General features: G+C 42.1%; 2 protein-coding genes across 2 annotated transcripts in view; one reads left to right on the top strand and one right to left on the bottom strand.

Annotated features, from left to right (window-relative positions):
• EFNB2 (ephrin B2) overlaps window positions 1–20948 on the bottom strand; it is a 45213-nt gene extending 24265 nt beyond the window's left edge. The window contains exon 1 of the mRNA XM_015851459.3: window positions 19854–20948. Coding sequence (XP_015706945.1) covers window positions 19854–19981 — 128 coding nt within the window. The 5' untranslated portion in view covers window positions 19982–20948. The remainder of the gene's footprint in view (window positions 1–19853) is intronic.
• A 464-nt stretch (window positions 20949–21412) lies between these two features.
• LOC116652749 (uncharacterized) lies at window positions 21413–23008 on the top strand. The gene is made up of 2 exons (XM_032442010.2): window positions 21413–21789; window positions 22203–23008. The coding sequence occupies exons 1-2, from the start codon at window positions 21540–21542 to the stop codon at window positions 22502–22504; spliced, it is 552 nt and encodes a 183-aa protein (XP_032297901.2). The 5' UTR covers window positions 21413–21539; the 3' UTR covers window positions 22505–23008.
• The last annotated feature ends 4222 nt before the right edge of the window (window positions 23009–27230 follow it).

Genomic DNA, 27230 nt, shown 5'->3' with positions numbered 1-27230 from the left:
GCCAGTCTTTTCCAAAGAGCTTCCTTAATGGGGAATCAGCCAGAAAAACTGACTGAAACAATTGCTGCCTAATGAACACCCTTCTGCAAGAGCTAGTGCTAAACAGCAGACATAGTAAATCTAGCTTATTCACAGGCAGCCTTCCTGGAAACTTATTAGAATATTAAGGCTCAGGAACAAAACTGTAGGCGTAGATTACTCCCAGCCTTTTGCTTTGCTAAAGAAGCCCACCAGCAAGGAGCAGTACTGGAAGAGAACCTACAAAATGAGAAATAAAAGGAGGATGCAATGCCCCAAATTTCAAACACATCATTTGCAACTGCTTGCTCCCATACAATGAGAGTTTATGATCTGTGCTAATTGAGTGGGATTATTTTCACTCACAAAGCCTGTGTAAGAATTATATTTGTTGTGAAGCAGCAAGTAGCAGGACAAAGACATGTAATTACAGATTTAGGGGAAAAGAACAATGAAATGTTGTGGCAAGAAGGGAGACTGTTGATGCATAAATCACTGTGCTCCTTTGTGTTGTGCAGTGTAATTTCTAGACTATAGAAACCAGGCTTGGCCTCGGCTGTGCAAATAGAGGTACTGGAGACAGGACGAAGCTGCACCGCCTCCTTCAGTTCCCAGACGCGACATAGGAATGCAGTGACTACCATGTCCCTGAAACTGAAATGGCACCAGAAGTGCAAAGGTGGAAATACATCCTCCTTGGAGTCGCCAATCCTGTGAGGAGTTACCAAGGGAGTGTCTGGCTCTGAAAGGGCACATCAGAAATGCGGAAAGAAATAATACCACAGTGGGCAATGTTTCCAAGAAGGTAGCACAGATTCTGACTCAGCCCCTCCTTTGGGAACAATTCTGCCCAGGCAAACAAAGCAACAACATTTCTGGGCTAACCCAGGTCACTGACAACTGACTGTTATCATCTTGTCTGACCACAGCCCAAACTAATGCTGCAGGAGACAAACATTACCCCTATTTCTCCACCTGCATGCCAGGACAAATGCAAGCTCCTGCTGCAGTTCCTCATATCATGGAAACGTTTAAGGCTTTTCAGGGGAGGCCCTTTGTTTTTTAATTGACTAACTTAGATTTGTGTGCTTAATAAATGCAAAATTTATAAGGTTAGAAATGTGCACCTGTCTGTCAATATCAATAAAATGACCTAAAAATGCCATGAAAAAAACAAACAAAAAAAACCCCTAATATCTAACCTCAGATTTCTTAAATAGACTTGTATAATCAACTAGCATCAATGCATATTCTCCATGGAAATTCTGACTACAACCAGGACAGGTTCAGGGATAGCAGGTAAGCAATTCTCAGAAACAGCTACCAAACAGAAAGCACACTCATGTTGGTTAAGCAGCCAGGAATGGCCCCATAAAAAGCAAAGGACAAAACCACCCCCAGCAGACAGCTAAAGTACATTTTACAAGAGCTTTAACCCAAGAGCTCGTTAGACTTTACGGCAAGGGAATACTCTCACTGTGCGCCTGCAGTCTGTACAGTTTTAGCATTAAACTCGGCAAATCTGCTTCCACTTCAGTTTCTCAACTTTTAAGATCTAACGCTGATAGGATTAGGAAAGAAAAAAGGCTGAAAATGAAAGGATTAATCTGAGAACTTGATCATGTTGATGTTTTTTTCATATATATTTTTGACAGCTTGTAGTTTTGACTGTAGCCTTTACAAGGCAGATAGTTTTGTTATCTTTAGTGTAACTAAGTAAAACTAGTTATCCTTAGTGTAACTTAGTAAAACTAGTTTTACTTTCCTTACTTCCTTACAACAATAAAGCATAAATATGGATGGAGAGAATAAAAAAACTTTACCTCATACATTTCAGTTTGACCACAGCAACTCAGTGACCACTCCTAACTAGACAGCACTGCTACCCCTCTGTTTGCATTGTACCAGAGCTACTGTATTTTCATAAAGACTTAAAAGTAAATTATTTGCTGGGTAACAAGCATTTCCTGAAACTACTTAATGACAAGGAACAAGATTAAGACTACTGTTTTATGATGCTTCTTTTGACAACTTTACATCCTAGAAAAAAAAAAGGCAGGGGGGAGGACAATGTACACTTGACCTTGGTAGAAGCTAATAAAAACTTCACTGAGGCAGAATTTATCCTAAATCTTTATTTCTGCAAGTGCTGGTGTAGCCTTAAGCGTTCTAGGATATAAATATGCCTGCAGGGCTGCATCTGTAAAAAATAAAGTTAATAAACTGGATTTAAATCTGAAGTGAGCGTGCGCCTTCAGTGACTAAAAAAAACTTCCCCCCCTCCCCCAAACAGAAATAAATATATTTTTATATAAATATATATAAATATAATACATATATATATATATATTTAAGGATGGATCAAGAGGTTTCCAAAGTCCTGAGGATGACACTCAGGGAGGCTGCACTACACCCATGGTTGCTTAGGATACTCATATGGCTCTTTGAGCAGTTGGGAGCAGTGACAGCGCCAGAGCCATTGCTTTCTGTATAAAGCTAACTTCCTAACTTTCTGCTTCTCTAATACAAATTATCATCACTGAGAAAGATACATACCCCAACAGAAACTTAAAAAAAAAAACTTAGCTAGTTTCCTGACTCATTTGTTCTAGTAGTCAGATAAAATTCCAGGGGCATCTGAACAGTCTTACCCACAATTAATAATAGCATTTTCTGTGAGAAAGCACAGGAAAGTACATGAAGTACAGTAAAAATGCTGTACAATGAAATTAATCCACTTTCTGTCTGGCACTTTTGGATACAGAGGGCATTTTTGCTGGCAGTCCCAAATGAGTGTACTGCGGGTGACATATGACATCTGTGCAAAGCCCATGGATGTGAAACCCTCCCACACGCATCCAGCTAGTCGTGCCGCTTAGCAAAAAACAGCAAAATACCGAGTTCACAAAGCTTTTAAAAATAAACTTTTCTTAGCTCAAAAAATCACATGCTACAGAAACTAGGAAAAAAAAACATTAAAAGAAGGAGCAATCTCTTCCTCACTCCCATCAATGTTACAGTAATTTTCAGCACTGTGCTTTTTTTAAGGTGCCACTGTTCCTGGGCATTAATGTGTTCTAACTGGTCCAAGTCCTAGAAAAGTTAAATTTGATTATTATTATTATTATTATTATTATTATTTAAAATTAAAAAATACAGTTTCAAGCAGCTTTCGTAAGGACATCACTTTTGTTGTATAGAAACTTAGCACATTCACACACACTAAATATCAATGGAACTTTCCTTAATGATAACCATTCAAAGCTGCCTAATTACGTAATAGTAAATACTCAATAAAATTAGAACTCTTATCTGCCAAAAGATTTTTTCACTGAGCATATCGACTATTCCTCAATCCACAACCATTTCTGAAAGTGTCAACATATTTATATATTTTTCTTTCTAAGAAATAAATTTTAAATTTAGATTTTAAGATTTTGTTAATCAACACTAATGTAAAAACTGTTGGCATACTCTTCATAACTTGTAAAACTACATATATATATAGACACAAGCAAGACACTTATCTTTAACTTTTCATTATAAAATAAATGCAGTTTTAGACAGCATGTTACTACTTGCTGAGAGTCTCTTACATTTAACTGGGGAAACAGTGCCAAAATTCTGTGCTTTAATACCTTACCTGAACGGTGTAGGCGGTTAGTTTTAAATTAATATAACAAAAACAACCCTAGTAATGTGAACAATCAAGATGTTTCTTAAAATACAGCCTGAAACCTTCTGTTGGAGAATCCTACCCACTTAGCTTTATGAAGTTTAACTACCAGCTTGACTATAAAATTATTCATTGAAAAGCTTTATTAAGGAAATTTCATGAACACTAATAGCACAGTGTGTTAGTCCGTTACTTGTGCAAGTGCAAATGGAATACAGAATAGCACGCCCCACACTTGTCTTTATTGTTTAAAAAGAATGGTTATTAAATAGTTTGTGTACTCATCGTCTGGCTTTTGAGGAAAAAAAAAATAGATCTTGAACATCATTTTGTCTACAGCAAAATAATTAAGCAAAGCAAAAGTCCTAACAGAGCTTGATGCAAGGAACATAAAAAGTTCTAAGAAAGGGTCCTAGTAATTCCAGTGATGTAGCAGTGCCTAACCACAGCCTGCTGAATGAGCTGAAAATCTGTGTACTGATTCCTAAAGACTTTGAACTGAAAAAAAAAAATAAAATCCAAAAGCACAGACCAAAGTTCTCTATAAAATGAGTCTTTTGCTTCTTGCAGAGCTTTCATATTAGTTTCTGTCATATTCAATATTAGATATAAAGATACGCCATGTGGATATAAGGCATACACCCAGCTATAAACCCCAAATGCTTTTTTTTCCAGATTCAGTGATTGTATAGGACTGATCTCATGCCAGTTTAAATGGATTAAGCGAACAAGAATTCAATGAAAACAGGATCAGTAACTGCTATGGAACAGACAGAAAAACAGGCTTCATCAAAAAAGATTAATGTGGAGTCTTTGTCTCAAGATGAGTAAGGAACTCAGTTAAAAAGAAAGGAGCTACTCTTACATGAACTCTCTGCAAGAAAAATTACCATAATCTTAACACAGTAAAATGATAGAACTGGCTTTACACAGAGACTAACAAATGAAACTTTGAAAACACAAGAGGAGACACAGCATCTAATATTATTAACATTCTTTTAAGTGAGTTTTGGAAGCTGCTTTTCTTTGCCAGCACAGTATTATTAAATTATTTTAATACTATAAAAAGGCTTTTACAAAATATGTTAAATAGGTATGTTTTTGAATTTCAATAAAATTTAAGAAGTTTAATCTGCTAACCTTTATTTATATGTAACATTTTTCCAGGCAGTTAATGAAACTAAACTAATGGTTACTTGCATTAATAGGAATTGCAGAATGGAAACTAAATGGAATTCAAATAAATAAATAAATATATTCACATCCCTTAGAATCTTTAATGTTAAGCACCACATTACACAAAGTCAAATTATGAAATACAGTAGCACAGGTTTCTGAAGCTACAGCTCTTGTGTTTCTCATTTCCATTGGAATGGAAGCGTCTCTACAGGGGGCTCAGCTGCTTCTGTAGTTAACCCCTGCAGAAAGCCCATAAATACACTGAAACAGTTCACTGAAACTGTAACTCAGCTCAATTCTGGGTATTGCCATGCACCACTTTGTCCTTCCCCTTTTTTCACCCCCCCATGGCCCATCTTTTTTTCACCTCCCCAGTAGCCCATCTTCTTTTGGACCTTCTGGGAGAAAGGCTTGCAGTGCCCTGAAAAAGGGAACAGTCAAAGGTTTATTCTGTTTTAATCACCACCCTGGAGACAAAGTGGTTTTAAAAAAAAAAAAAAAAAAAAGTGCTACCATTTTGTGTCTCAAGTAGCCACACAAATTGATGCCGCTCTCTGTGCCTTTTCCTGAACCCTCATTGAAGTCAGTTGCAAAACATTCATCGACTCCACTAGGGCATGCTCATGTAACACACTTACAAATGAATGCTTAGCTACCTGTACAGAAAGGATTATTTAACATATATTCTCAAAATTCTAAGTGGATAGAGAACAAAGCATGTATGAAATTTTAGCTGTTTAATTTATGCCACCCTTTGAAAAATACCACAGGAAAGCATTCAAAATACAACAAATAATTTTTTATAGGCATAAAATAAGAATTTGCTGAGAGTGCATATGCTTTTCTCCAAATAAGACATTTTTTTTTGCATGGATCTGCAAGATTTGACAGTCAAATTGCACCATGACATCACAGTCCCTAAGGCACAGAGCTTGCAGTGTATAGTGGGACACCCACGGACACGATGACTCTTCAAACACATTGGGAAATGCCTCCTTGAACAATGTGTCACGAGTTTCCTTTACCAAATAACTCCTGTGACTATTGCTGCTGCATATATATATATATATGCCCACGTCTACCTTCCATTCTTTTTAAGAGTCACAAATCTAAAGCAGCCTTGCACTTGACAGAGCCCAATACCTGCAGCTGTGACATGTCTGGTGATAACCATACCAACTCCTTTCCCTGTGTAGATGGAAGGTCACCTGCAACCTGGCACGAGATACATCTTTTTGGAGGCTCTTCCATGAAGGCCTTGCTGTACAGCAGAGTTCCTGCTGTTCCTGCTGCCCAGAGATGGGCTAGCTTTGCTGGAAAACTGCCCCTTCCCTTGCTGCTTGATTCTCACTCACAAAGCAAAGCAAAAAATAAAATGAAAAGAAAAATAAAAACCACCTAGTTATATAAATAAAATCTTCAGATCATCTTGTGCTTTACCCGTCATCCCTCAACATAAATCCAGGGTGTGAAATGAATGTGCAGTTTTCCTCCTGTAAAAGGAAAACACATTTTCCTCTGTCTTAAAAACTTCTCTGAGAGCAAACATCTATCTAGTGGTTTTTCTGTTTGCTTGTTTCTGGTTTTTTTTTTGCCTCTGGAACAGTCAGCCTATATCAAAGGGAAGCAATATCTGGGCTTTTTGCACAAAGCAGTATATACTTACTGCACAGATAAGGCTCGTAGCACTGAAAATTTATACAATTTGATATTTTACCAATGATGGCAAAGGATTTTTTAATTAGGTTTTATATTAAGCTTTTCTACATGATCTTCACATAAAGCACTATTATTACCAATTAACTTTTTGTATTACTGTGCATAAAGCTGTTACCGCTTTGCTAGAAGCACATACAGCACTACAGAATTGTGATCTACTTACTAAATGTAAATGCTGGTTATCACCAAAGAACCCTAATGTGCTTCAGAACAGGATGCTAATTAAGGAAGGAAAAAAAGAAAAAAAAAAAAAAGAAAAAAAAAAGATAAGACCTGTAAGTGTATTATAATATAATTTCATCAGCATTTACAAAAATATGAACCATCACAACAGTGCTGGACTTATTTAACTTCAACAAAGAAAGAATTACTCCTCAATTTGTTGCCTGCTATCTCTCACGCACAAGCATGCAGACACACAAACACACTCTCTTTTATTGCAGTTCAGCAGAAACATACTTTCTACGTAGAGTTTAAAAACTGCAAGTGGCTGCACTGGAGAGCAGAAGCCAATCTGTATAAATGGCTTATTCTGAGGAATTTCTGAAAGAGAAAACACTCAGTAGGTGCATTGTAATTAGCTGCTCTTTCTAGTTACCTCTTGACAAATGATGCATGTGGGTCTGGATGAGAGCCCAACTCTTGACCCATGCCACCACTACACACTTTAGTACTTCAAGCAGAAACCCCTAGCCTCAGCACTCTTTTCATTTTGTTTTTCCAGAAAGGCGGCATTGGTAATGCACAAAATGAGAACTAGACATGATTAGCAATGTTGGAATTCTTTCAGAAATGCTTCATATAGCTATGCCCTAAATATATCTGAGGGCAGCCTTCTGCCTTCAATTCCTTCCAAATATATAGCATGTTTCAGGATTAGGTTAAAGGACAGAACATGGACACATATCCTCCAAGCACTGTTCCCACAGCGCTTAAAGACAAACTTTTGCTATATTTACAAGCCCTTCAAACAAAATCTATTCATATGATCATTATTCTAGATACAGAAGATTATAAGCCCATTGAGAAATACAACTTCTGCCACAAAAAAAGCACCCTTTAAAAAATAAACATTTTTTGGATAGCACTTTACTGCCCCCTTTTGCACTTTAACATTAGAACAGGTTTCAACATATGCACGCTTTTATGAAACGCTTGTTAAGAAATAGGTTAAGACGACAGGGCACAGTGTTTATACAGTAAGAGATTATCCCCAGGCACTGCTCTGGGGACATATTCCACTTACCTGGCCTGTAAACAAATGAAACATCTAGCTTTCATTGTCCCTAATTTTCCATGGAAGAGATCGGTAAAGGGTGGTTTAAATGACCATTTTCCATTTCAATCTGCATGTACATAGGCAACGGAGAAAGAAAGCTATTCTGCTCATTAACACTAGTTGTCCTTCTGTCACAATTTTCTAAAGCACAGATCATCTGCAACTTGAATTTGGTTTTATTCAACAGGAAGAAAAGAATGACAAAGGGCTTTCTAGTCCGAGGCCATTCATGTGTTAGCAATCTCTTAACTGAAAGGATGGGTGTATCCTTCAGAAGAAAACTTCACAAACTGGCAGGCAAGGATATTTTCATGAAAGGTGAAGACAAGAAGCCTAGACATTCAAATACCCCGCAAGCCTACAGGCATAAACCCGTTCTGCAACTCCACATTGCAATTACAGTCAGTGCAGAATTCATGTGTGTCTGTGTGTGTCCCCATATATCTACAAAAGGTAATAAATCTATAGTCTAGTGGCCAGTTATTTACAAAATACTAATTCATTATGACAGAGCCAGAGGGGGACTCGTCCTGCCCTCACCCTCAGCTTCCATTTGACAAAGTCCATGTGCTGCTGCGTACGCTTATATTTAAACTTAATCCATTTTCCTCTGTCATCCTACAATTACAATACAAGTCACAATAATATTAAATTTCACTGCCTACAGCATTGCACAATTGAACCATTACTGTAATGAAAACTGACTCCCTTTGATATTAACACTGGTGTTTTCTCTCATTTGCTAGCCATGAAATACAGGAAGAGACCAATGTTGTTTTAATTAAAGAATTGTTGTTCAAAATATGCTACTGGGAATATTAAAGTAGTTCTTTACTCTCGCAGCAAAGATAATCAGGTATTTATATGGCTTGGGTTTTTGAAAAAAAAAATCAAAATAAAAGAAGTCTGTGTCATGGATTCAGCGTAACACAAAACCACTGCTCTACTTGTGCTCGCAGAGGCAGGGCGTGCCAAACCGAAGAAACATGGCGCTTTGTTGAAAAGATGCAGAGCAGTAGTTAGCATGGAACACAAAGTCAAACCAAACCATGTGTGCTTCTTACAGAAGTCACTGAAGTCTTTGCTGTTAGAAAGCTAACAGAGACCGGCTGGCACTTGCCAAAAAAACACTTTTCAAAAAGGGCACTGTAAATCACAAGCTATGGATGGGAGAAATAAACAATGAAAACAGATTGTTCTGTTGCTGTGCTGTTCTGAGCTCCTCTCCACCATTTTTATTGCAGAAACAAATCTTATGTCAGCCACAACACAGGGATACAAACCAAGGTTTTTGGTCTTCCTCCTCTTGGCTACAATTTGTTCACACCTGTACAGTCTTGTTCCAAGACATGCTTCAAGCAAAGTCTATAAAACAGGGCAGGGACTGTCTTCTTTCTTGATGAGACATTAATTATCAGTGATGATATCTCAAATTCAAAGAAAAAATCAGCTGCTTTGCAGTTGTTAAAAAAGATATTACTGCATACCATTTGCCTGCATAAGGAAACAGTGGAAGCGGAACAAGTTGTTAACTCGCAACATTTAGGAAAAGCAACACCAAATCAACTACACCATCATAAGACAAAACAAAATGCATTTTGGCAAACCTTTGTTACACAAAGATTTCCAGAATCCAGCTACAATCTTCTTCAAGGCCCATATTGCATCTTTTTCCTATTTATTAAAAAAAAATACAGGTCTAGATGGGAAAAAATAACCTTAAGCAAAAAGAAAACCCCAAACAAATGAGACACCTGCACCTCACATTAAACCCCAGATTAAGCCAGGTGTAGGGATACTATGTTAAATACCAACTTTTTTGAGGTCTGACTTGCAGAAGCAAAATGAAGTATGTTTGCTGCTGCCACTTCCAAGACAGCAGTAACATCAGAACTACTAAAAATCAGCTTTTGGCCCACTGCAGCACTGAGCCTCTCAAGATAAACTGACTGCACAGTAGTTTACACACTCCTGCAAAGGTCCAGAGGTTTACTCATCCCTACCCAACTGCAAAAGAGGGTTCACTAAGCAGCTGGAGTCCGCAGGAGCCTCAGCCACTCTATTTGACTCTGCTCTCTGCCCTGCATTTGGCAAGGTTTTGTGTCTCAACCTCTTGCACAGGGACGCTCAGAATAGCCATTTAGAAACCAACTGGATTATCTTTCAGGGAGCAAACCTGTACTGCTTTGGGGACCAGCAGAGCTGCTCACAGCAACGCTGCCTGTAGAAATACACTGGCATCACACTGAATTGCAAGCAAAAAGGATGTAAGACTTTGTACTGACAGAGCTACTGGTGCAGAGACAGACCTGCTCAAGCTGTCCCAGCCAGCAAGAAGGATCACCACCAGCATGGATGCCCTGACAGCTGGCAAGCTACATGGAAATTAAGAGTCATTCCAATTGCAGACAGAGCTGTAGCTTCTGACATCACTTTCTGATAGAAAGAAATGTAATGAAGCTTCAGAGAGATGTGTATTTGTCCAACCCCAAAAAACCTTTTCACACTGGCTTTGGTTCAAGACAGCTCATGCTTAAATTCGTCCCGCTTCAGCAAAAATATTCAGCATTCAGCACGTGCTCAACATGAGCTCTTCTGAATGAGGACAGTTTTCCAAGTCAAGCTCTAAGAACACAGCTCAATCTTGTTCACCTTGTGGCTGTCATGCACTGAGATTACAAGGAGCAATAAATTTGTAATATTTGCCTTTTGTTTCTCTCCAAAAACAATGCGAACGCTGTCTGATAAAAGTAGAAGGATCAATGATTACCACCAAAAAGCACATATTTTAGAATATTGTGCAGACCAGGAGTCTCGTCTGCCAATGTGACCTGTTCAGCTAATCCATACAGCTTGAAAACACCTAGATAAAAAAAGAAAAAAAGAAAAAGAATTGAAAAAACTAAAGGCCAAGTGTTGTGCAGTGCTTAAACTAGACTGCTTCTGAACTAAACTGAAATTAATTAAAAATGACAAAAGCAACTTAATATGGACAGTGAATGCTATGAGACCGTAAAACCTCAAAAGAAGACAAGATGTGCCTCACTTCAAATCTACACTTTCATCCCACCAGGTATAGAAACCAACCACTGCTCAGGCGGCAGGTAAGCAGATGGCAACCACCAGCAAAAACGAAAATGCAAAACGATGCACCACTTGAAGAGTAAGAACTGTAGTTATGTGTGCTTTCACCAGCACTCACTGCATAGGTTCCTTAAACAAACTGCTTCAAACTTGCAGAACATCAAAAGCCAGATGGGCCTTCCTGAATGAATCCACAGGCAAGGAGCCAGGATTCCCGTTTGCTGCAGAAATAGGCCTGGACTTGATTTGAGTCTTCTCAGTTCTGACAGCCTGGTGTCTGGCAGATCTCCCAATCCAAAATAAAATAGCTTTCAATTGCAACTGGGCTTTAACTAATAATAATAATAAATTTTAAATCCCTCTTATTAGTTTTAACATGCACTTCCCTTTACAGGGTATTGTTCACTTTTCCCACCCATGTTTTTGGTATGGGTACCTCAGTAAATACGCCATTCAAACAAAAGCTAACAAAATAGTGAGAAGTAATTTACAACACCGCAGATATTTCAGGCTAACATATCATTCCAATATCTAACCTATTCTCCTGTTCAAGGTAAGCCATATAATTTCTCATTTTTGTTGATATGCAAAACTTGGTTAATCTTTGAAGTGTACACAGCTCCAAATGCTACTAAAGAGAGTTCTGGAAATTCTATTTTGGCCAATAATTGAGGCATTTTAAAAGAACACTATAGGAAAAAAAAAAAAGAGGAAACTTGTATATGCTCCACATAAGGAATGATTCACCTAGCAACATAATCCTCTATCAGCCTTTATCTTTTCTGGCTTGGGACCTGTGTTTAATACCAGAAGAAAGCACAGACTATTACATCAAAGTTTAAATCAGCTGCATTATAATTATCATGCTGATACCGCAATAAACAGTGGGTGTTGGCTGGCCAGGATTGCCAAAAAAGATAGAGGTCCTGCCCTTATTCGCTGTATTTGACAATGTATATAATCACATCAAAGGAAAGTTCTCTGCATCAAAACTGGCAGAAAGAAAGGAACGTGGATATTCTCTTCCTGAATGAAAACGATAGACTTTGTTCATTGCATGAAAACTAAAGTTTTTGCCTATAATAATAATAACAATTTTTAAAACCCAAGCAATTATACCGTAGAGCCCTTGAAGGCTAATGTAATTCTGAAGTCACTGGAGGTATTTTCATGGAGTTGAACAGGAGCTAGACAGAAGCCTTAAACATGCTTATCAGCTTAAAAGCGAAAATACAAATCCTTAAAGACAGATTCAAATATGGAATTTAAAATTATCGATTGTTATCCTGTATTTAAGACTCCTAGAGGATTTCTGAATATCTGGCTAGCCCCTAACATGCATTTATAACAACAAAAGTAACAAAACCATCAACTAATTCAGACTGGCACTGTGGACATTATTATTTTAAGGAATTTCTATGTGTGCTTTACCAGTTCAGTTTTGAAGACCTAGCTGTCCTTGAGGGCAGAGGAGCAACGGCAAAACTGTGTTTTGTTCTGCCATTTGATTTTCATACTTGGCGTTCAGAAAAAAGACTGTGTGCAGCAAATATACTTGTTTTCTTACAGCCTGAATGCCTTTTTTACCCCCTCAGTTTGGGAAACAAAGTGCAAACTGCAAAATCTCCATGTTTTAAGTGCATCTCTGAATTGATGAGCAACAGAATAGTGCAAACTGGTTCAGGACAGTGGAACCTAAAGGCTGTTTCGCGCGGTGGGACACAGCTCTGGTACCCCCAGCACAGGAGGCCCTCCACAAAGAATTACCTACTCCTTTCTGTGCCCTGCAAAACGGACTGAGTCTTATCTCGCACATTTCTGAAATGTGACATGACAGGCAGGTTCGAAAGCTAAATGTTGGATAATGGTTGGCAAACAAAGGACATCGGTTTTTGCATTATTTCTTTAATTACTTTAACCCTTGTTCTAACAGAAAGCATAAGGCCAGAGTAATTCAGCTTCTCTCTTTGTCATTTGCCTGCCATAAATATGCACCAGTCTGCATTTGAAAAGCTGAAGGAGGCCGCAAGCTTGCTGGACATTTATCATGCTCTGTTCCCTGTTAACAAGCAAATACTTTAGTTGAATGGCCCATTAGCAATCATTGTCAAATGCAGAATGCAAGGTGCTTGGATGTGACCGGCCTGTAAATTAGATGAGGGTGCCCCTGCGCTTTGGAGAATTTCAGCAAATGAATTGGATCTTTTGATACAGATTTCTGAAGGTTAAGCTGCGAAAGAGGAAACATATCTGAGTACTTCAGACATATGAAAATCTGTTCGGCTCCCTCTACGCACTTGTTTATTTTTCGTTTGCTAAATCACATCGACATCAGCATCTTGACAGTTTGGATTCTAAAGTTCCCTTTCCAGTCAGAATTGTGAAGCATTCCAGCTTACTATGGGGTAGGATAAGAATGATAAATTCAAGCATGTAATTAACATCTTCATAAAAAAATAAAAAGAAAAAGAAAAACAAAAAACCTTAAAAAGTGTCCAAGCCACTGCCAAACAAACAGCATGAATCCCATTTTGCCGAGCTCATCCGAGGCTCATTCCCACTAAAGAAAGACACAACTGTTATTGTAGGCTTGGTGCTTTTTTTCCCTTATGTCTAGACTGCCTAACAAATGCAGAGTACTTTCTTTTTCCCTTCAGTAGACAAATGAGCAGGCAATAAAGTAAATATTTCTCTTTCGAATGGTAACCCCGATTTGCAATGTGATGCTGACTTGAAGTTCTGGGCGTTTATGGTTGTTATTTGGGTAGAAAAGCAAGCCTTAACTACTTGGAAGGCGCTTTATGAGAAAAGGCAAGAAAAAAACACACACAAGCAGCTGCACTGGGAGAGGTATTTTACTACCTTTGCAGCTGCAGATCGCTTAAAATAAATGACAAAGCAATGGCTATATTCTGCAGCCTGAACCAAGAGGCTGACAGCAAACTCATCCCAATGACTGGGGATGAGGAGGGGGGAAGAAGGAGGGGGAGATACTTATCTCGGTTCATTCTAGATTTCAGGCAGCCTTTCAGAAGTAAACACCACCTAGAGACTAAGCCAATCAATTTGGTTATCTGCAAGCTTCCCTGATAAATAGGAAAGAATGCTGTTTTTGGCTTTAGTTTCTATTTTTCCTACTACTTTTTTATTATTTTTGCACAAGAAATGCCTTCATATCACCTGGCTGAGGCAAGGACAACGCAGCATGATTGTGCTGCTCCCACAGAGTTTGGGATTGACACCACGGCCCAAAACACAGCCGAAATCACAAAGTCTCTGTTTTCCGGGCACAATAACCTCAGCCCTGCCTGCCCCTGTGCTGGTGGATGAAGGCAGGCACATGGCTGCTGCCAGGCCAGGCCTCAAGGATCAAGGCCTTCCCAGCCTCACCACTGCGGCCTGCAGCTTCAGCCAGCCCCCTCTCCAGATGGAGCAGCAAAATGCAATCTATCTTTACCATATTATACACCACCAATGAGTAAGAACTGAGCAGCTTTTCTTTGCTGCTTTACCCAGCCTGAGCCACAAGTAGGGCTTTCATACCTCCTAATCCCGCTCCCAAGTTCTGTGAGGCTCTCACATAATGCCCTGCAGCCCCGAGCAAGGCCCTTAGTCTCCAGCACCCCTTTCAGAGACGTGTCATTTCTAACATCAAGCTAATCTATATGTTGCCATGGCATCACCCTTTATCTGCCTTTGCATCTTATGAACTGCATGGATTTACCACATTATTTTTATCTGAAAGACAGAAAATGGTGGTTTTATTGCCATACAATCAGATTACTGCTGCTAGTTTCTCTATGCCTTTTTACCATACTTCAATCAAAAGGGATCAGTTTCTTTATACTCTGCCCTTGATTTACATTACATCTGTAAAGACCTAGTCTGGGTTGTAATCCCCTTATTAACTATGACCAGGGTTGATTTGCCTAAAAATAAAAGCAAATTGTGTCAGACCTTTTCACTTTGTTTTTGATTCGGAACTACAAAATGGATTACACTAAAGAAATCTTCAGAGTTCACACGGCTGGTATAGTGCTGAATTTAAAATGAGAATTAAACAAGTTAAACATGGGAGCTGTGTCAACGGTTTACATTTTCCATCATGGGAGAAAGGCTGAGCTGCGTTTGTCTTTGTGTTCCCCAGCTTTAAGGAGACAATGAAGCCACAGGAGTTTTTCCAAGCTCTTCTGACACCGTCCCTTTGCCATCCTCCCTTCCTCTGCTTTTCAGGCAGCTCCCTCCCAAACTCCGCTCCCCCACCACTCCCTTCCCCCCTCCGCCCCCAGAACAGCACTCTGCTTGAAAGTTTATAGTTCCATGGCACTGCATATTTTAATCAAAATATTTCAAGCAGTGTAACATTCCTATTTAAGTTTCCACAATGCCTCACAAAGAATGAGCTCATAAGCAAATCCATGTAGATGTATGATAAATGACCTGAAAAACAGGTTCCTTTATGTCAGCAGTCAAGGCAGGCAGACATTAGGCTCACATGAATAACATTTTAATCACTACTTTCTTTTTTTTTTTTTTTTTCCTCAGAAGAACACTTTCTTCTCATTTGCAATAAGCAATTTCAAGTACTGCAGGTTGTGTGACAGTGGCAGACCAGATCCTCCAAGGAGCTACTGTGCAGGCCTGCAAGGCCAGTATCTGTGCCAGCACATCACCACCATCACTTCAGGCCCTCTGCCACCTTCCCACTGCAGGAACCTCAGATGAATCTGAGACCATCCTAAGTATCACACCTCAAGCAATGAAATCAGGAAGGAGGAGGAGAGATTAAAAAAAAAAAAAAAGGAGGGAAGGAGGTGTTCTTGTGTGTGGGAAGACAGAACTTTGTGATTCTAGCTCAACTTTTAGTCACTGACTTTCTAAAGGCAATTACTTCATTAAACAAAGTGAAACGATACAGCACAGCTTACAGATAACATACATTACAATAATTGCTATAAGTCATATAGCAATTATACTTCACATATGAAAGGCTGGAGAAAATAACCAAGTGGAAAAAAAAAAAATCAGGCTGCCAGCTCGTTCCAAATTCATTTTGTTAATTCACTTGTCTTAAGGCCTGGCTACAAACACCAGAGATATCAAGTGGACTGGAGGCCACCACTCACTGCTTGTATTAGCATGCCAAGTGTCAACAGCTATGTTTTGGGTACAATCTAGAAGCATGTGTTTAAATCGTTTTAGCCTTCCACTCCTGTTTCTTCAGCTTGAAGCTGCAATTGTTGAGGTTAGAAAGTGCACTCCCATGACATTCGATTCCCAAATAAATTCTTGTCTAGCAAGAGGCTACCAAACATGTTGTGAGATATCGTTTTAGCAAGCTCTTTGTGCTCTGCCAGGCTCACTTGTCCTGTGGAACAAGGACTGTCCATTACCTACAGTTTATCATCCTGACAAAATGTGAGGAATGTGGATGTGAAAGCACTAACAATTCCACCCCTGGTGCTTTCTCCTTTTTTCTCTCTATATTAAAACCGACAAGATTAACCCAAACGCAGACTGCAGAGCATAGTTCAAGGGGCTATTCAATCGGTAGTGAATGCGCATTTGTTTACCTACAAAAATAAGAATTTCAGATACAATGAGAAGCAGACTATTCTATATGCCGCTGAACAGACCATTTAACAGGGTCATCAATTGTAGTTTATTTTATTGGTTTCTGACATGTGAGCATGCATTCAGAGATGGACTGTGAAATATCCCATATATAATTGGTTATCAGAGATAGAGAAAAACAGCTATGTAATCTAACTTAATCAGTGTCAAATGCAGCAGTTCTGAGGATAAGCTTCCACATGTTACCAAGGAGAACCGCTTCGCTCACCAGCCTACAGCAGCAGCACGCAAGGCATAGCAACACTGAGACAGAAACAATAGGTTCTGAATGAGACTTCTCTGAGGTTTGACTGAAATGCACTCCACAGTGCTATGCTCCATCATACATTTCAGAGGCTGCACTCAGCGCCTGGGAGGTGTAACAGAGGTAATCTATACACATTGTTTATCTTGGCAGAAACGGCAAAGGCAGAAAGTCCCCAATTAAAAAGTATCAACAGGAGTTAAACGTACAGAATACATTTTTCACTGTACTTTCAGTATCATGAAATCTACTGTTGTTCAAATGAGAAGTCTGTAACACCTACAAAGACATCTGTAACAATGACACTTAGCCTCCCAAGCTATAAAGTCACAGGTATAATTATCCTGTGTGTGTCACTTAAATACACCTCCTGTGATTGGGCTGAGGCAGTGAAAGCAGAGCTCTGGGAAGGGAGAAAAGCAGGAGAGCAGGGCAGGGAAGTCTGTGTTCAAACAGCTACCGCATGCTCTCAATCCCTGCCACCTGCTAGAAATTACAACCTCTAAACTTCAGTGCAAAACCAATTCAGTTTGTATGTTCACCTTAACCTAAAATTTATTATTTCTTACTTTATATTAACCTGACTAATAACTTCTCCCAGCATTTAATTGCCTACCTGTTCAGCAGATTTATGTGCTGAGGCTTTCAATAGAGTTAAATGCATAGCTTCCCTGAATAAATTAACCAGCACTAAAGATAGTTATTATTTTGAGCCTGGAAAGGAGCTTTATTATGCTATGCTGAGATCCATTCAGCAGCTTACTTCTCAAGCAGCTTGAATTCCGAGTGAAGACAACCTTGTCTAAGAAGAAATTATTCAGTATCCTTCGGGCAAACAATTGTGACAAGAATTAGTAAGAAATCCTGCTCTGAGAAGTGGAGCTGTGTCACCGGCAGCAATATCGGTAATGCATTAGTAAGCTTCCTCAAAGTAGAGGCCTCCGAGTGGCCTATAAATCACTAGCCCCAGCAATTGAAAAGACTAATTTTAATAGTGTGCGTCTTCACTGTGGTGATTAAGCCTCAATGAATCACTCAAGAAAACTCAATTACATCAACAGCAGAACCTATTTTTAAGCATGCATTTAAGTTGAAAAAGTAATTAGATATTATCATTAGATCTACCATTAACAACATTCAAGCCTTAAAAAAAGGCAAAAAAACAAACAAAAAAAACCCCCAACAGCTTAGAATTAACCAAATGGAAACACAACTTATATATGATAAAGGAAGCGTATCCCCAGGCTCTGTAAGATGGGTTAAGTTCAGCTGCTTTGGATATTTTCATTTCACTGGTGGCCCATAAAAGCTACCACGGTAAGTTGGAAGGGGAAAAAAAATTAAAAAAAAAAAAAAGAAAAAAAAAAAGAAAAAAAAGAGGGAAAGCATGTTGGAAACGGAGGAGCTGCAGAGGCCGGAGCAGCAGCTGTTCTGTATTGGAAGAGTGACCTCTGTAGGACAACACTGCATATAGGGCTGGGGAAGCGCAGCCTTCCCCTTCCTGCCGGGCTGCGCCCCGAGCACAGCAGGCCCACTCGTGCAGCACAGCCCGGCCCACAGCTGCTGCTTCAGTGAGCTCAAAGAGCACGGTAAAGCCACCGCAAGCCGGGAGGTTGGCTTTATTCTCTGGTGTCCTGCCATACTTTTCCTTAAGCCAAATAAAGGCACTGGCTGCACGCAGCATGGAAGCACAGAGCCAGAGACCGGAGCTAAACTTTGTTATCTTAACAGGCTTCCCACCTGGTGTATATGTGATGTGGTCATTTGTCACACAGTACTGGGAACAAAAACATAGCAGTGGGTAGCCCACGGTGTTCCTGTCAGTTTTCCTTTTTCTTAAAAAAAAGTAATAAAAATAAAAATGAAAGATTAGAAAACTTATCCAGAAAGAAGTCCCGCAGTAAACATTTTTATTACTGCTGATCTCTGCCAGTGTTTTTCAATGACTTTTTTTCTCCAATGAGAACAGTGATGGGGAATGATGACATCGAAGTGAGACTACTTGGTCAACATAAGCTGCCACTTTGAGCCCAACTTGGAAACCTTCCCCAAGTTTTCAGTCTGCCACCCTGTAGGATTAAACCCCAAATCCAGGAAATTCTCCTTTCTTCTCATTTCTGCACAATATTTCCTCCAAAAAAGTCCCCCGGGAATACAGACGAGTACTCACTGGATTTAATGGGAAATTTAAAATTCAATTAATGCAGTGTATACAGTTTGCTTTTAAATACATACATCATTAAAGATGCAGTACGAGTTAGATGAAATTACTCCAACTCATTTCTGGTGGGAAGCTTCCTAAACTCATTACAGACTTTCTCCTAGCGTGGAAAAAAAACGTTGCTAAGGTGCTGCTCATCACTCAAGTTCAAAGGGTTTCACCACTGGGGAAAGCCAACTTTTACTTTGCATACGTCAAAAATGAAAGGGACAAAAGTTCTCTCATCCTGTAGACTCCTCCTCAGAAGAACGGCCCACTTTATAAAAAGTTCCTGTTCCCCAAAGCATTCATTATTTCTTATGCTCAAGTTCTTGAAGGACGTGCTCTTATTTTAAGGGTGTGCTTTGATAGCAAAGCTCGGGGAGCGCATGTACTTTTTTTGCCTGGGTTTGTTAATGAAGAATGACACTAAATGGTTGTGTGATGGGTAATGCTTAGTTCATTACTCACTGCCATGTGCCTTGATACCATCAACTCCACAACCAAATTTAGCCCTGCTATAAGCAGATGGAGCTTCGCTGGGCTCAGTGGGCTGAGCGTGCATCTGCAGACGGAGAAGTTGAAGAGGATCACCCCGCAAGAAGAGGTTCCCTCCCGCACCCCGGACAGAGGGCGGCGGCCCCGCAGGGTTAGGCTCAGGGCCACCGCCCCTCCCAGGTTCCCTCAGCCCTCCTGGCAGGGCCAGGCGGCGGGGATACCCCCAGCCCCGCTCCCTCCCGGCAGGGCCGAGCCCCGCGCCCCATCCCCGGGCTGCGGAGGGCTGGAGGAGGAGGAGGGCAGGAACAGGGCGGCCACTTACTTGGGGTTGGAGGAATTCCAATAGATGGGGTCTAAAACGATGGACTTGGCCAGCGCGGTTCTCCATAAAACCATGAGGGCTCCCCAGCAGTACTTGCAGGCGGAGGCGTCGCGCCGCCGCGCTGCCATGGTGCCGGCGGGCGGCCCCGAGTCCCCGCCCGGCTCCCCCGCACCTGGCGGCGGGGGTTGCCGCTGTCCCCGGCCTCCGGGACGGGGAGAAAAGGCGAAAAGGACGCGCGGCGGTGATTTATCGGAGGCTGGGCGAGAACCGCCACCGATCTACTGAGTCATGTATGCCAGCCGCGTGTGGGCACTCCTTCAGCGGGGTAAAGATCCAGGCCACCTCCGGAGCGACGACGGCAAGAACGGGCAGCGCCTCAGTCCTTCCTCCTGCTCGGGATCCCCCGGCTGCCTCGGATGATGCCACTCACAATGCCAACTCCCATTTGGATCCAGTGCGTCGTACACATTCACAGTGTCTAAGGCTCGCGTGAAACGAAGTAGAAATAATAATCATAATAATAAAAAATAAAAAGGCGGTGAAAGAAATCAAGAGGTTAGAACACTGCCACGACTGAGGCTCCTCCCGAGGCTCACTCTCAGCGCTCCCCGCAGCGTATGGTCCACACGGGCACCGGCCCGTGCTGCTCCGGGCGGCTCGGACGCAGCCGCGAGTCCATAAATCCACTCCACTGGAGACGGCACCCGCGCTGCCGGGCAGGCGTATCCGCAGCGCTCCGATCCCCGGGGGCTCCGTTGCTGTCCTTAGCGCCGGCACGGACCCCGGAACGGGGCAAAGAACGACAGTAATAATTAAAAAAAAATAATAAAAAATAATCAGAAGAAGAGGGGGTCAGCGGCGTCCAAACCTCCCTTTCTCTCTCCCTTCCCGAGATCCGCAGTGCGTGTCGCGGCGGCGAGAGGAGGTGAGCCGTGCGCGTACTTCAACGCGGAGGAGGCAGGAAAAAAGCGAAGAAGAAACGGCACCCGCCGCCGCCGCCGTTACCACCGCGGCGCCTTCAGCCGCGCCACCGCAGCTGTGAGCGCTCCACTGCCACCGCCGCCAAGTCCCCGGCGCAGGAGCGCGGCCGGCGGCACAGCGCCGCCGTAGCCATATAAGCGCGGCCCCGCCGCCCCGTCTCCGCCGCTCATAGGGCCGCCGCCGGGCCGCCGCGCTGGTTGGGCGCCGCGCGTGTCACTTAGCGGCGGGGCTGCGGCGGGCGGGGCCGCGACGGGCCGGGCTCAGTCGGCAGGTAACACCCCTCGGCCCCGCGGGCGGCCGAAGGGGAAGGAGAGCAATCGGGAAGTGTAGAAAGATTAAGAAATATAAATAAATAAATAAATAAAAATCAAGAACTAAAAGTCATTGCTCAAATAGAGCGATTTGGAAGCACAGGTTTGCCTGGAGCTGGGGATGGGACGCGGGCTCTGCTTGTCCGCTGCCGGCCGCCCGCTCCCATACGCTCCGTGAGCTTCCCAAGTGCCTCCGGTTGCGCGGCGACCCTGCGGCCCGGCAACCCGAGGCCGGAACCGGCGGAACCCGTGGTGGTAGTCAGGACCCCGCAAGGGTTTACGCCCCCTCCGTTTCACGCCCGCCGTTTTCTCCCTTTCCGCGCTGATAAGAAGCGGATTTTCGGACCCGACTTTTTTTCAGCTCCTCGCACATCCCACTTGGCCCTGTTATCTCATGTCACCATTCGTTTTAATTATTATTAAGCCCGGACATCACAAGATGCGCCAGCCCGGAGGCTGCGGAGGACCTACAGAGGGACACCGCCGCTCACCCTGGCTGCGCCCCCGCCGTTCTCGGCCCGGCGCCGCTTGCACGGCCCCACAGCTCCCACTAGCGGCAGTCGGCGGCCCCTCGGCTGAGCCCCTCGGCCGTGCCCTGGCCGCGAGCCCACGCGGTTCCCCCCGAAAGGAGCTGCGAACTACGGGTGAGGGTCTCCCAACCGGGCTGGAAACAGAACGGACCGTGTCCAGAGCTTCGCGGCGGTGAATAGCCGCTAAGTAAAACGCGAGAGGGCTCGCAGAATTTCTTCCGGCAGGGATTTCATGCCAAAATAGTATCTGCAGAAAGGCTTAAAAGTTAAATCCCAGGAAATTACGGCGCCGCTCCCTCTGTCGTTTCCCTACCGTTTAGTTCAAGTGAGCAAAGAGCGGGCGACAAAGGATTGTAAATAAAGAACCAAATTCGTGTAATTTTATTATCAGAGGAATATCTGCCTATGTTTAAAAATCGGCGGGCGAACGCCGCGTAGACGGGCAGGGAGAGCGGCTGCAGTTTGCTTTTCTCACCAAACATCGAACGCCTTCTAAGTAAACTGCTTAATTCAATTTGAATTCGCAGGCGGGACGGAATTGCAGAACCGGAGACTCGCTTTGCTGGGAAAAGGATCCGCTCCCCAGGATGGGGGCTTAGCACCCGAGTGGGAGGCACAGATTGCGCGTCGGGGGCCGCCGCGGAGCGAAGCGCTTCGTTATCCGAGTGTGAGCAAACGCGCGGCGCGGAGCCCGGCGGGAGCCAAGGTAAACACGGAGCCCGACAAACGCTCCCAGCACCACCGACGTGTAAAGTGGGTTTGCCTCGATCTTGTCACGCTGCCGCTTCTGTTTGTTTGGAAGCAAAAGGTGATGGGCGGTGTTTTGTGAAAGCTGTGAGTAAACGGTGACCTCTAGCTCGCCGTATCCTTTCCTTAAGTAAACCGGGGGAAATGAAGAGCGCTGGTATTGTCTGAAAATATCCTCCTGCGGCTAAATATATCGCTTGACTCCTATTGTGCAGCGGCTAATCATTCTGCGTAAATACAGCTGTTTTCGTCCTCACGGTGCTCGCCATAACCCACAATAACAAAACCATCTTGACTTGGGAACCCGGCGAAAAAAATGGGAACTTATTTCTGGAATACCCCAAGTAGCAACGGTTAAAAAAAGCCCAAAGCGATGCGGCTTCGGGTCCCCTCCTTGCCAGCGGGGCCGAGCTGTTGCAGGTCGCGGCAACAAGCGGGGAGCGGGTGGTGCTCAGCTGCCGAGGGCCCGGCGTGCTGCTCCCCGCGGCCCCGCTGCTTCCAAGGGCATCGCCTCGTACAAGTAGACATGGGAATACGAGTCGGGAAGGGGGTAAAATAATAACTGAAAAATAAATTACAAAGTTAAGGGGTTTTGTTCGTTTGTTTGTTTTAACGCGGGGGGGTTATTGCACGAGGAAGGCGAGGAGAAGCGCGTTTTGGGATTCGCGGGGAACGAACGTGGTTTCCTGACAGTCTAACTGAGAAGGGATAGGTTTTTCGGGGAGGAAATCCTGCCGGTGCCGTGGGGAGCGATGCCGCACATCCCCTCTACACCCCAGCTGCCCGTGCTGGTCGGTGGGAGGCCACAGGCAAGGACCGGCAGGCGAAGGAGTGAGAGCCGCCGAATGCGGGTGACCTTCAGGGAAAAAGTAACGATAAAAATCAGGGCTGTGTTGTTTGCACTGCTTAAACCTCTATTTCCTTTACTTCATTCAGCTTCACGGCAAAAGTCGGGTTTATCCTGGAATAATTTGTTTTGGCTTCTTTTCGGCACTGAGGAGGGAAATGCATAAATATTTGCTTTGATCCTAAGAAATCTGTGACAAAATTTGCAGCTAATTTGAACCGGAGCAAGGTTGGGCCCGTATCCCGTGTTTGCTTTTAAGCGCATATCAGAAATAACAGCTAATATTCCCCTGCCCGTGGCGGGGGGTGGAGGGTTTGAAACAAGATGATCTTTATGGTCCTTTTCAACTCAGGCCATTCTACGATCCTATGAAATAAGAATAACGTGATGGGAAATTTTAAATGGAAATTTTGAAGTGGAAAAGCCCACCCTCATTTGTCATGACTCAAAACTAATGTTTCGGTAATCCAAAAGAAAAGTGGAAAAGATCTAATAAGTATTGCCACATTTAACAGAGATAAACGATCGCTGCTTCTTTAAAGCGATTTAAATGCAGCCTTTATTGGTTGTACAAAAGGCCAAGTGTTCTGGATACTTGAAGAAGCTCCTAAAATATCATTAACACCATAACAATGTATCTTCTGTATTTATGGTAGAGTTAATGTATATTCAGATGTTTTAGTACTTCTCCACGTCTGTTTTATAACTGCAATTTTGGTTAACCAGAGCTTTTTAGAAAATGAGCTTGGCTCTCCCTAAATATAGCCATGGAACTGAAGCAGTCTTGTAATAAAAATCGGAAAAGAACTTGGTACATTCTAACCATGCGCTTCAGTCCTCTGTTTGATTTATTTTTATATGGTCTCTCACTGCCATTGAGTGAAAATAGAAATTCTTATTTATTTGCGGTCTGCAGCAAGACAGGGTGGGAAAGAAACGGACTAAGCCACTACTACACAACTCCTCTTTTTATAAGGGTTTATGTTTCCTTGTCCACAGCTGACCACTGAGCCAACATAGCCTAAATGTCAGTCCAGGAAAGATGATAGGAAACATTAGCTTGTTGAGTATGGAAATGTCAGGAGAGACGCAGTACTCCCCAGCTGGCTAACGAAGCGATGGGATGGCGAGAGGGAGCATAATCCTGATGTCCATGCATTAGGTAGCACTAGCATGAAAATGAAACAGAGATGTGTGAAAAAGTCACTGTTCAGCTCTACTCGGTTCACTCCTGGTCCAAAACTATGCAAGCCTGGGCACTGCTACCATATCCGTATTGGAAAGTCTTCGGTACACAGATACCTTTGCAATTCTCTTTCTGAAATAAATCACCCCTGCAGTGCAAACTGAACAGTATTTATCAAACCTGAATTTTACTTGAACTTAAGTCAAGACTCTACAAGAGTGCAGCTAATCATTTCACCGCCGCTTGCCAAAGTACACAGCCCCAGATACTCCGAGAACACTTAACAAGGCCTTTCTTGCAGTTGGAAGTGAATCACAAACAACTGAGAGCAGACCTCTCTACGTTTGGGGTACACTTAAATAATAGCACAGACATACTCAAATAGAGGGCACATTAACAACTTCAGAAAGACGGTAAGAGCAACAGACAGTAAAGATGTACACTTCTGTTTTAAAACAAGAGAATGGGTGAAATATTGATACTTGAAGGTTGTACAGGCATATTTTCCTATACGCAGTATGCAGTCACTCAGCAGCATTAAGAGGTATCAGCAACCCAAGTCTCTGCCTTGTGAAGCTTCTAGTACACCAGCTCCCCAGTACATCTCAGAGCATTCAGCCTCCCACATTGGTAGAAAAATAATTATGAATGATCATGGGAAGCCCAATGGGCAGTTCAACCTCCAAAGCAGCTTTCTGCTTTGAAATAGAGCACGGACTAAGATACCGCTGCCACGTCCTCTGCTCTTTCCTACATCTGCCAGAAGGATGCAATAATTCTCCAGGATGTTTATGATCAGGGGTGAGAAAAAGAAAGATCTCCCCTGGAATCAAGTATGGAAAATGAATACTGCTCAAGGCAGCAGCAACTGAAAAGGGCTTACTTGCCTCCCTGGGAATGAGGAGGGGAGGAAAAAAAAGAGGAACACAACAAAAAAGAGGAACAGCTCGAGTAACTGAAAAATGGAAGTTTAAACTCCAAACTGTAATATAATAACAAATAATCACCTGATACAATTTCTAGCAGCAATTTCAGCAAGTTTTCCGGGTAAGTTAATACCTTAATGGAGACTGACACCCACTCAGATTAATCATTAGCTAAATAAGAGTCTGCACATTAACAGACTTTACATCAGATGTGTATCAATGGAAAATAAATATATCTGAAGTTCTTATCAGATGTCAGTTTAACCATCCTCAAACTGTGCCCCTCGTATTTCCCTAGAAATCAAAAGCAGCCCTGAAGACCTAGAGTAAAAAACTGGTGAGGACCAGAACAACGCAAATATGTAGTTCACCCGTGCCACCTCTACAAGATACTAACACCTAGTACAGTTCCCACCACCTGCACTTCAGCCCACCCCCAAAAAGTATCTGTCGGTACCTTCTTTTTCAGGACAAAGAAACACAAGTAGGAAGTTGTGGAATGGATTAATTTTAACTAACACTTTGTCCACAAAGTAGTCCTAAAAGTGTGAATGGAAATAAACTTTCACAGTTTAAGTCTACGTGACTTTAAGTGTAAAGAACAAATACTACTCTTTAACAGAAAACCAGTGATTAGAAACCAAAATTCCTAACAGCACAGCTGCATGTATGACAATGTAGCTTCTTGCTTTTAGAAGAGGAAACAAAAATGCATAGGTCTGTTTGAGTATCCACTTTTAATAGCTTGTTTCTCTTAAGGGAACAGGGGTTGTTTTGTTTTAGAAATACAGGTATCAGTTGAGCTTTAAATACAGCCTGCTCCTGCCAACAGGTCACGTACATGATTTATTTGGTTTCAGCCTTTTGTTTTTATGCATTAAGAAACCTTCAACCTTCTCTTTTTTTTTAGTACAATATATAGAAACAAATGTAAGTACAGTTAAAGTGTAGGTTTTTTACTGTCTTGGCATTTTCTTGACATAGTGGACAAAGCGATACACATCCCATCTACCCCCCAAGCCCAGGCTTCATACAAAGCACGCTGAATGCTCACACTCAACTTGCTTTACATTTAATTTGGCAAATCTACAGAAACAGATCCGTAGAGAATATCAGGAATTATTTCCATCTTTATCCAGCAACATCCAAATGTTCCAAATCCAACTACTGATTTCTTTCATTTTACGTATACTATAGTTGTTGCATACTGGTAGGAGAAATGTTTCAGAGCTGGACAAGTTATAGTAATTTAGGTTCCAGTAGAAGAGTTGTATACCAAAAGGGGATTTTTTAATATCATTTTCAATCTATCATTTCATTTTTCAAAATAGCGGGTAACATTCAAGATCTTGTATACGAGTTCGCATTTGCAGTCTGCTAAAACAATTTATTTAAACAGAATCTTACTTTCTGCTTTCCACTTGTGGAAAAAACAAAACTTCCATTTCTAAATCCTTTAGGATCTGATTCATTATATGGTAATGATATCAACTTATAGCAGTATACTGTGTTATGAGATAAACTGAAGGGGATTCGATATTTATGTACTGGTGTAGGTGCAGTAAGCCATACAGCTGTTTAAACATGATAACGCAGCTGAAATAAGTCTCTGTCAGAAGGAAAAAACACAACAAAACCAACATTCATAAAAACAGCAGCAGCCATCAAAAACATTCACAACTGCAGGGATTTTTTTCTGTGTGTAATTTTGCATTGTAAGTAGGAGAAGCCACAATAGTTTAAAAGCAAAATTAAAAATATACCACTATAGTCTTGCGCTTAATAATGTGAATTGTCATTCTCACAGCTGTTTATAGAAGTGTACTAAAAAAATTTACTTAAACATATC

Source organism: Coturnix japonica, chromosome 1 (assembly GCF_054131305.1).
Source record: "Coturnix japonica strain WE chromosome 1, WE-NBRP24, whole genome shotgun sequence".
In the NCBI taxonomy this organism is placed as follows: domain Eukaryota; kingdom Metazoa; phylum Chordata; class Aves; order Galliformes; family Phasianidae; genus Coturnix; species Coturnix japonica.
The sequence above is the reverse complement of the archived record's forward strand: the minus strand, read 5'-3'. Positions and strand labels throughout refer to the sequence as shown.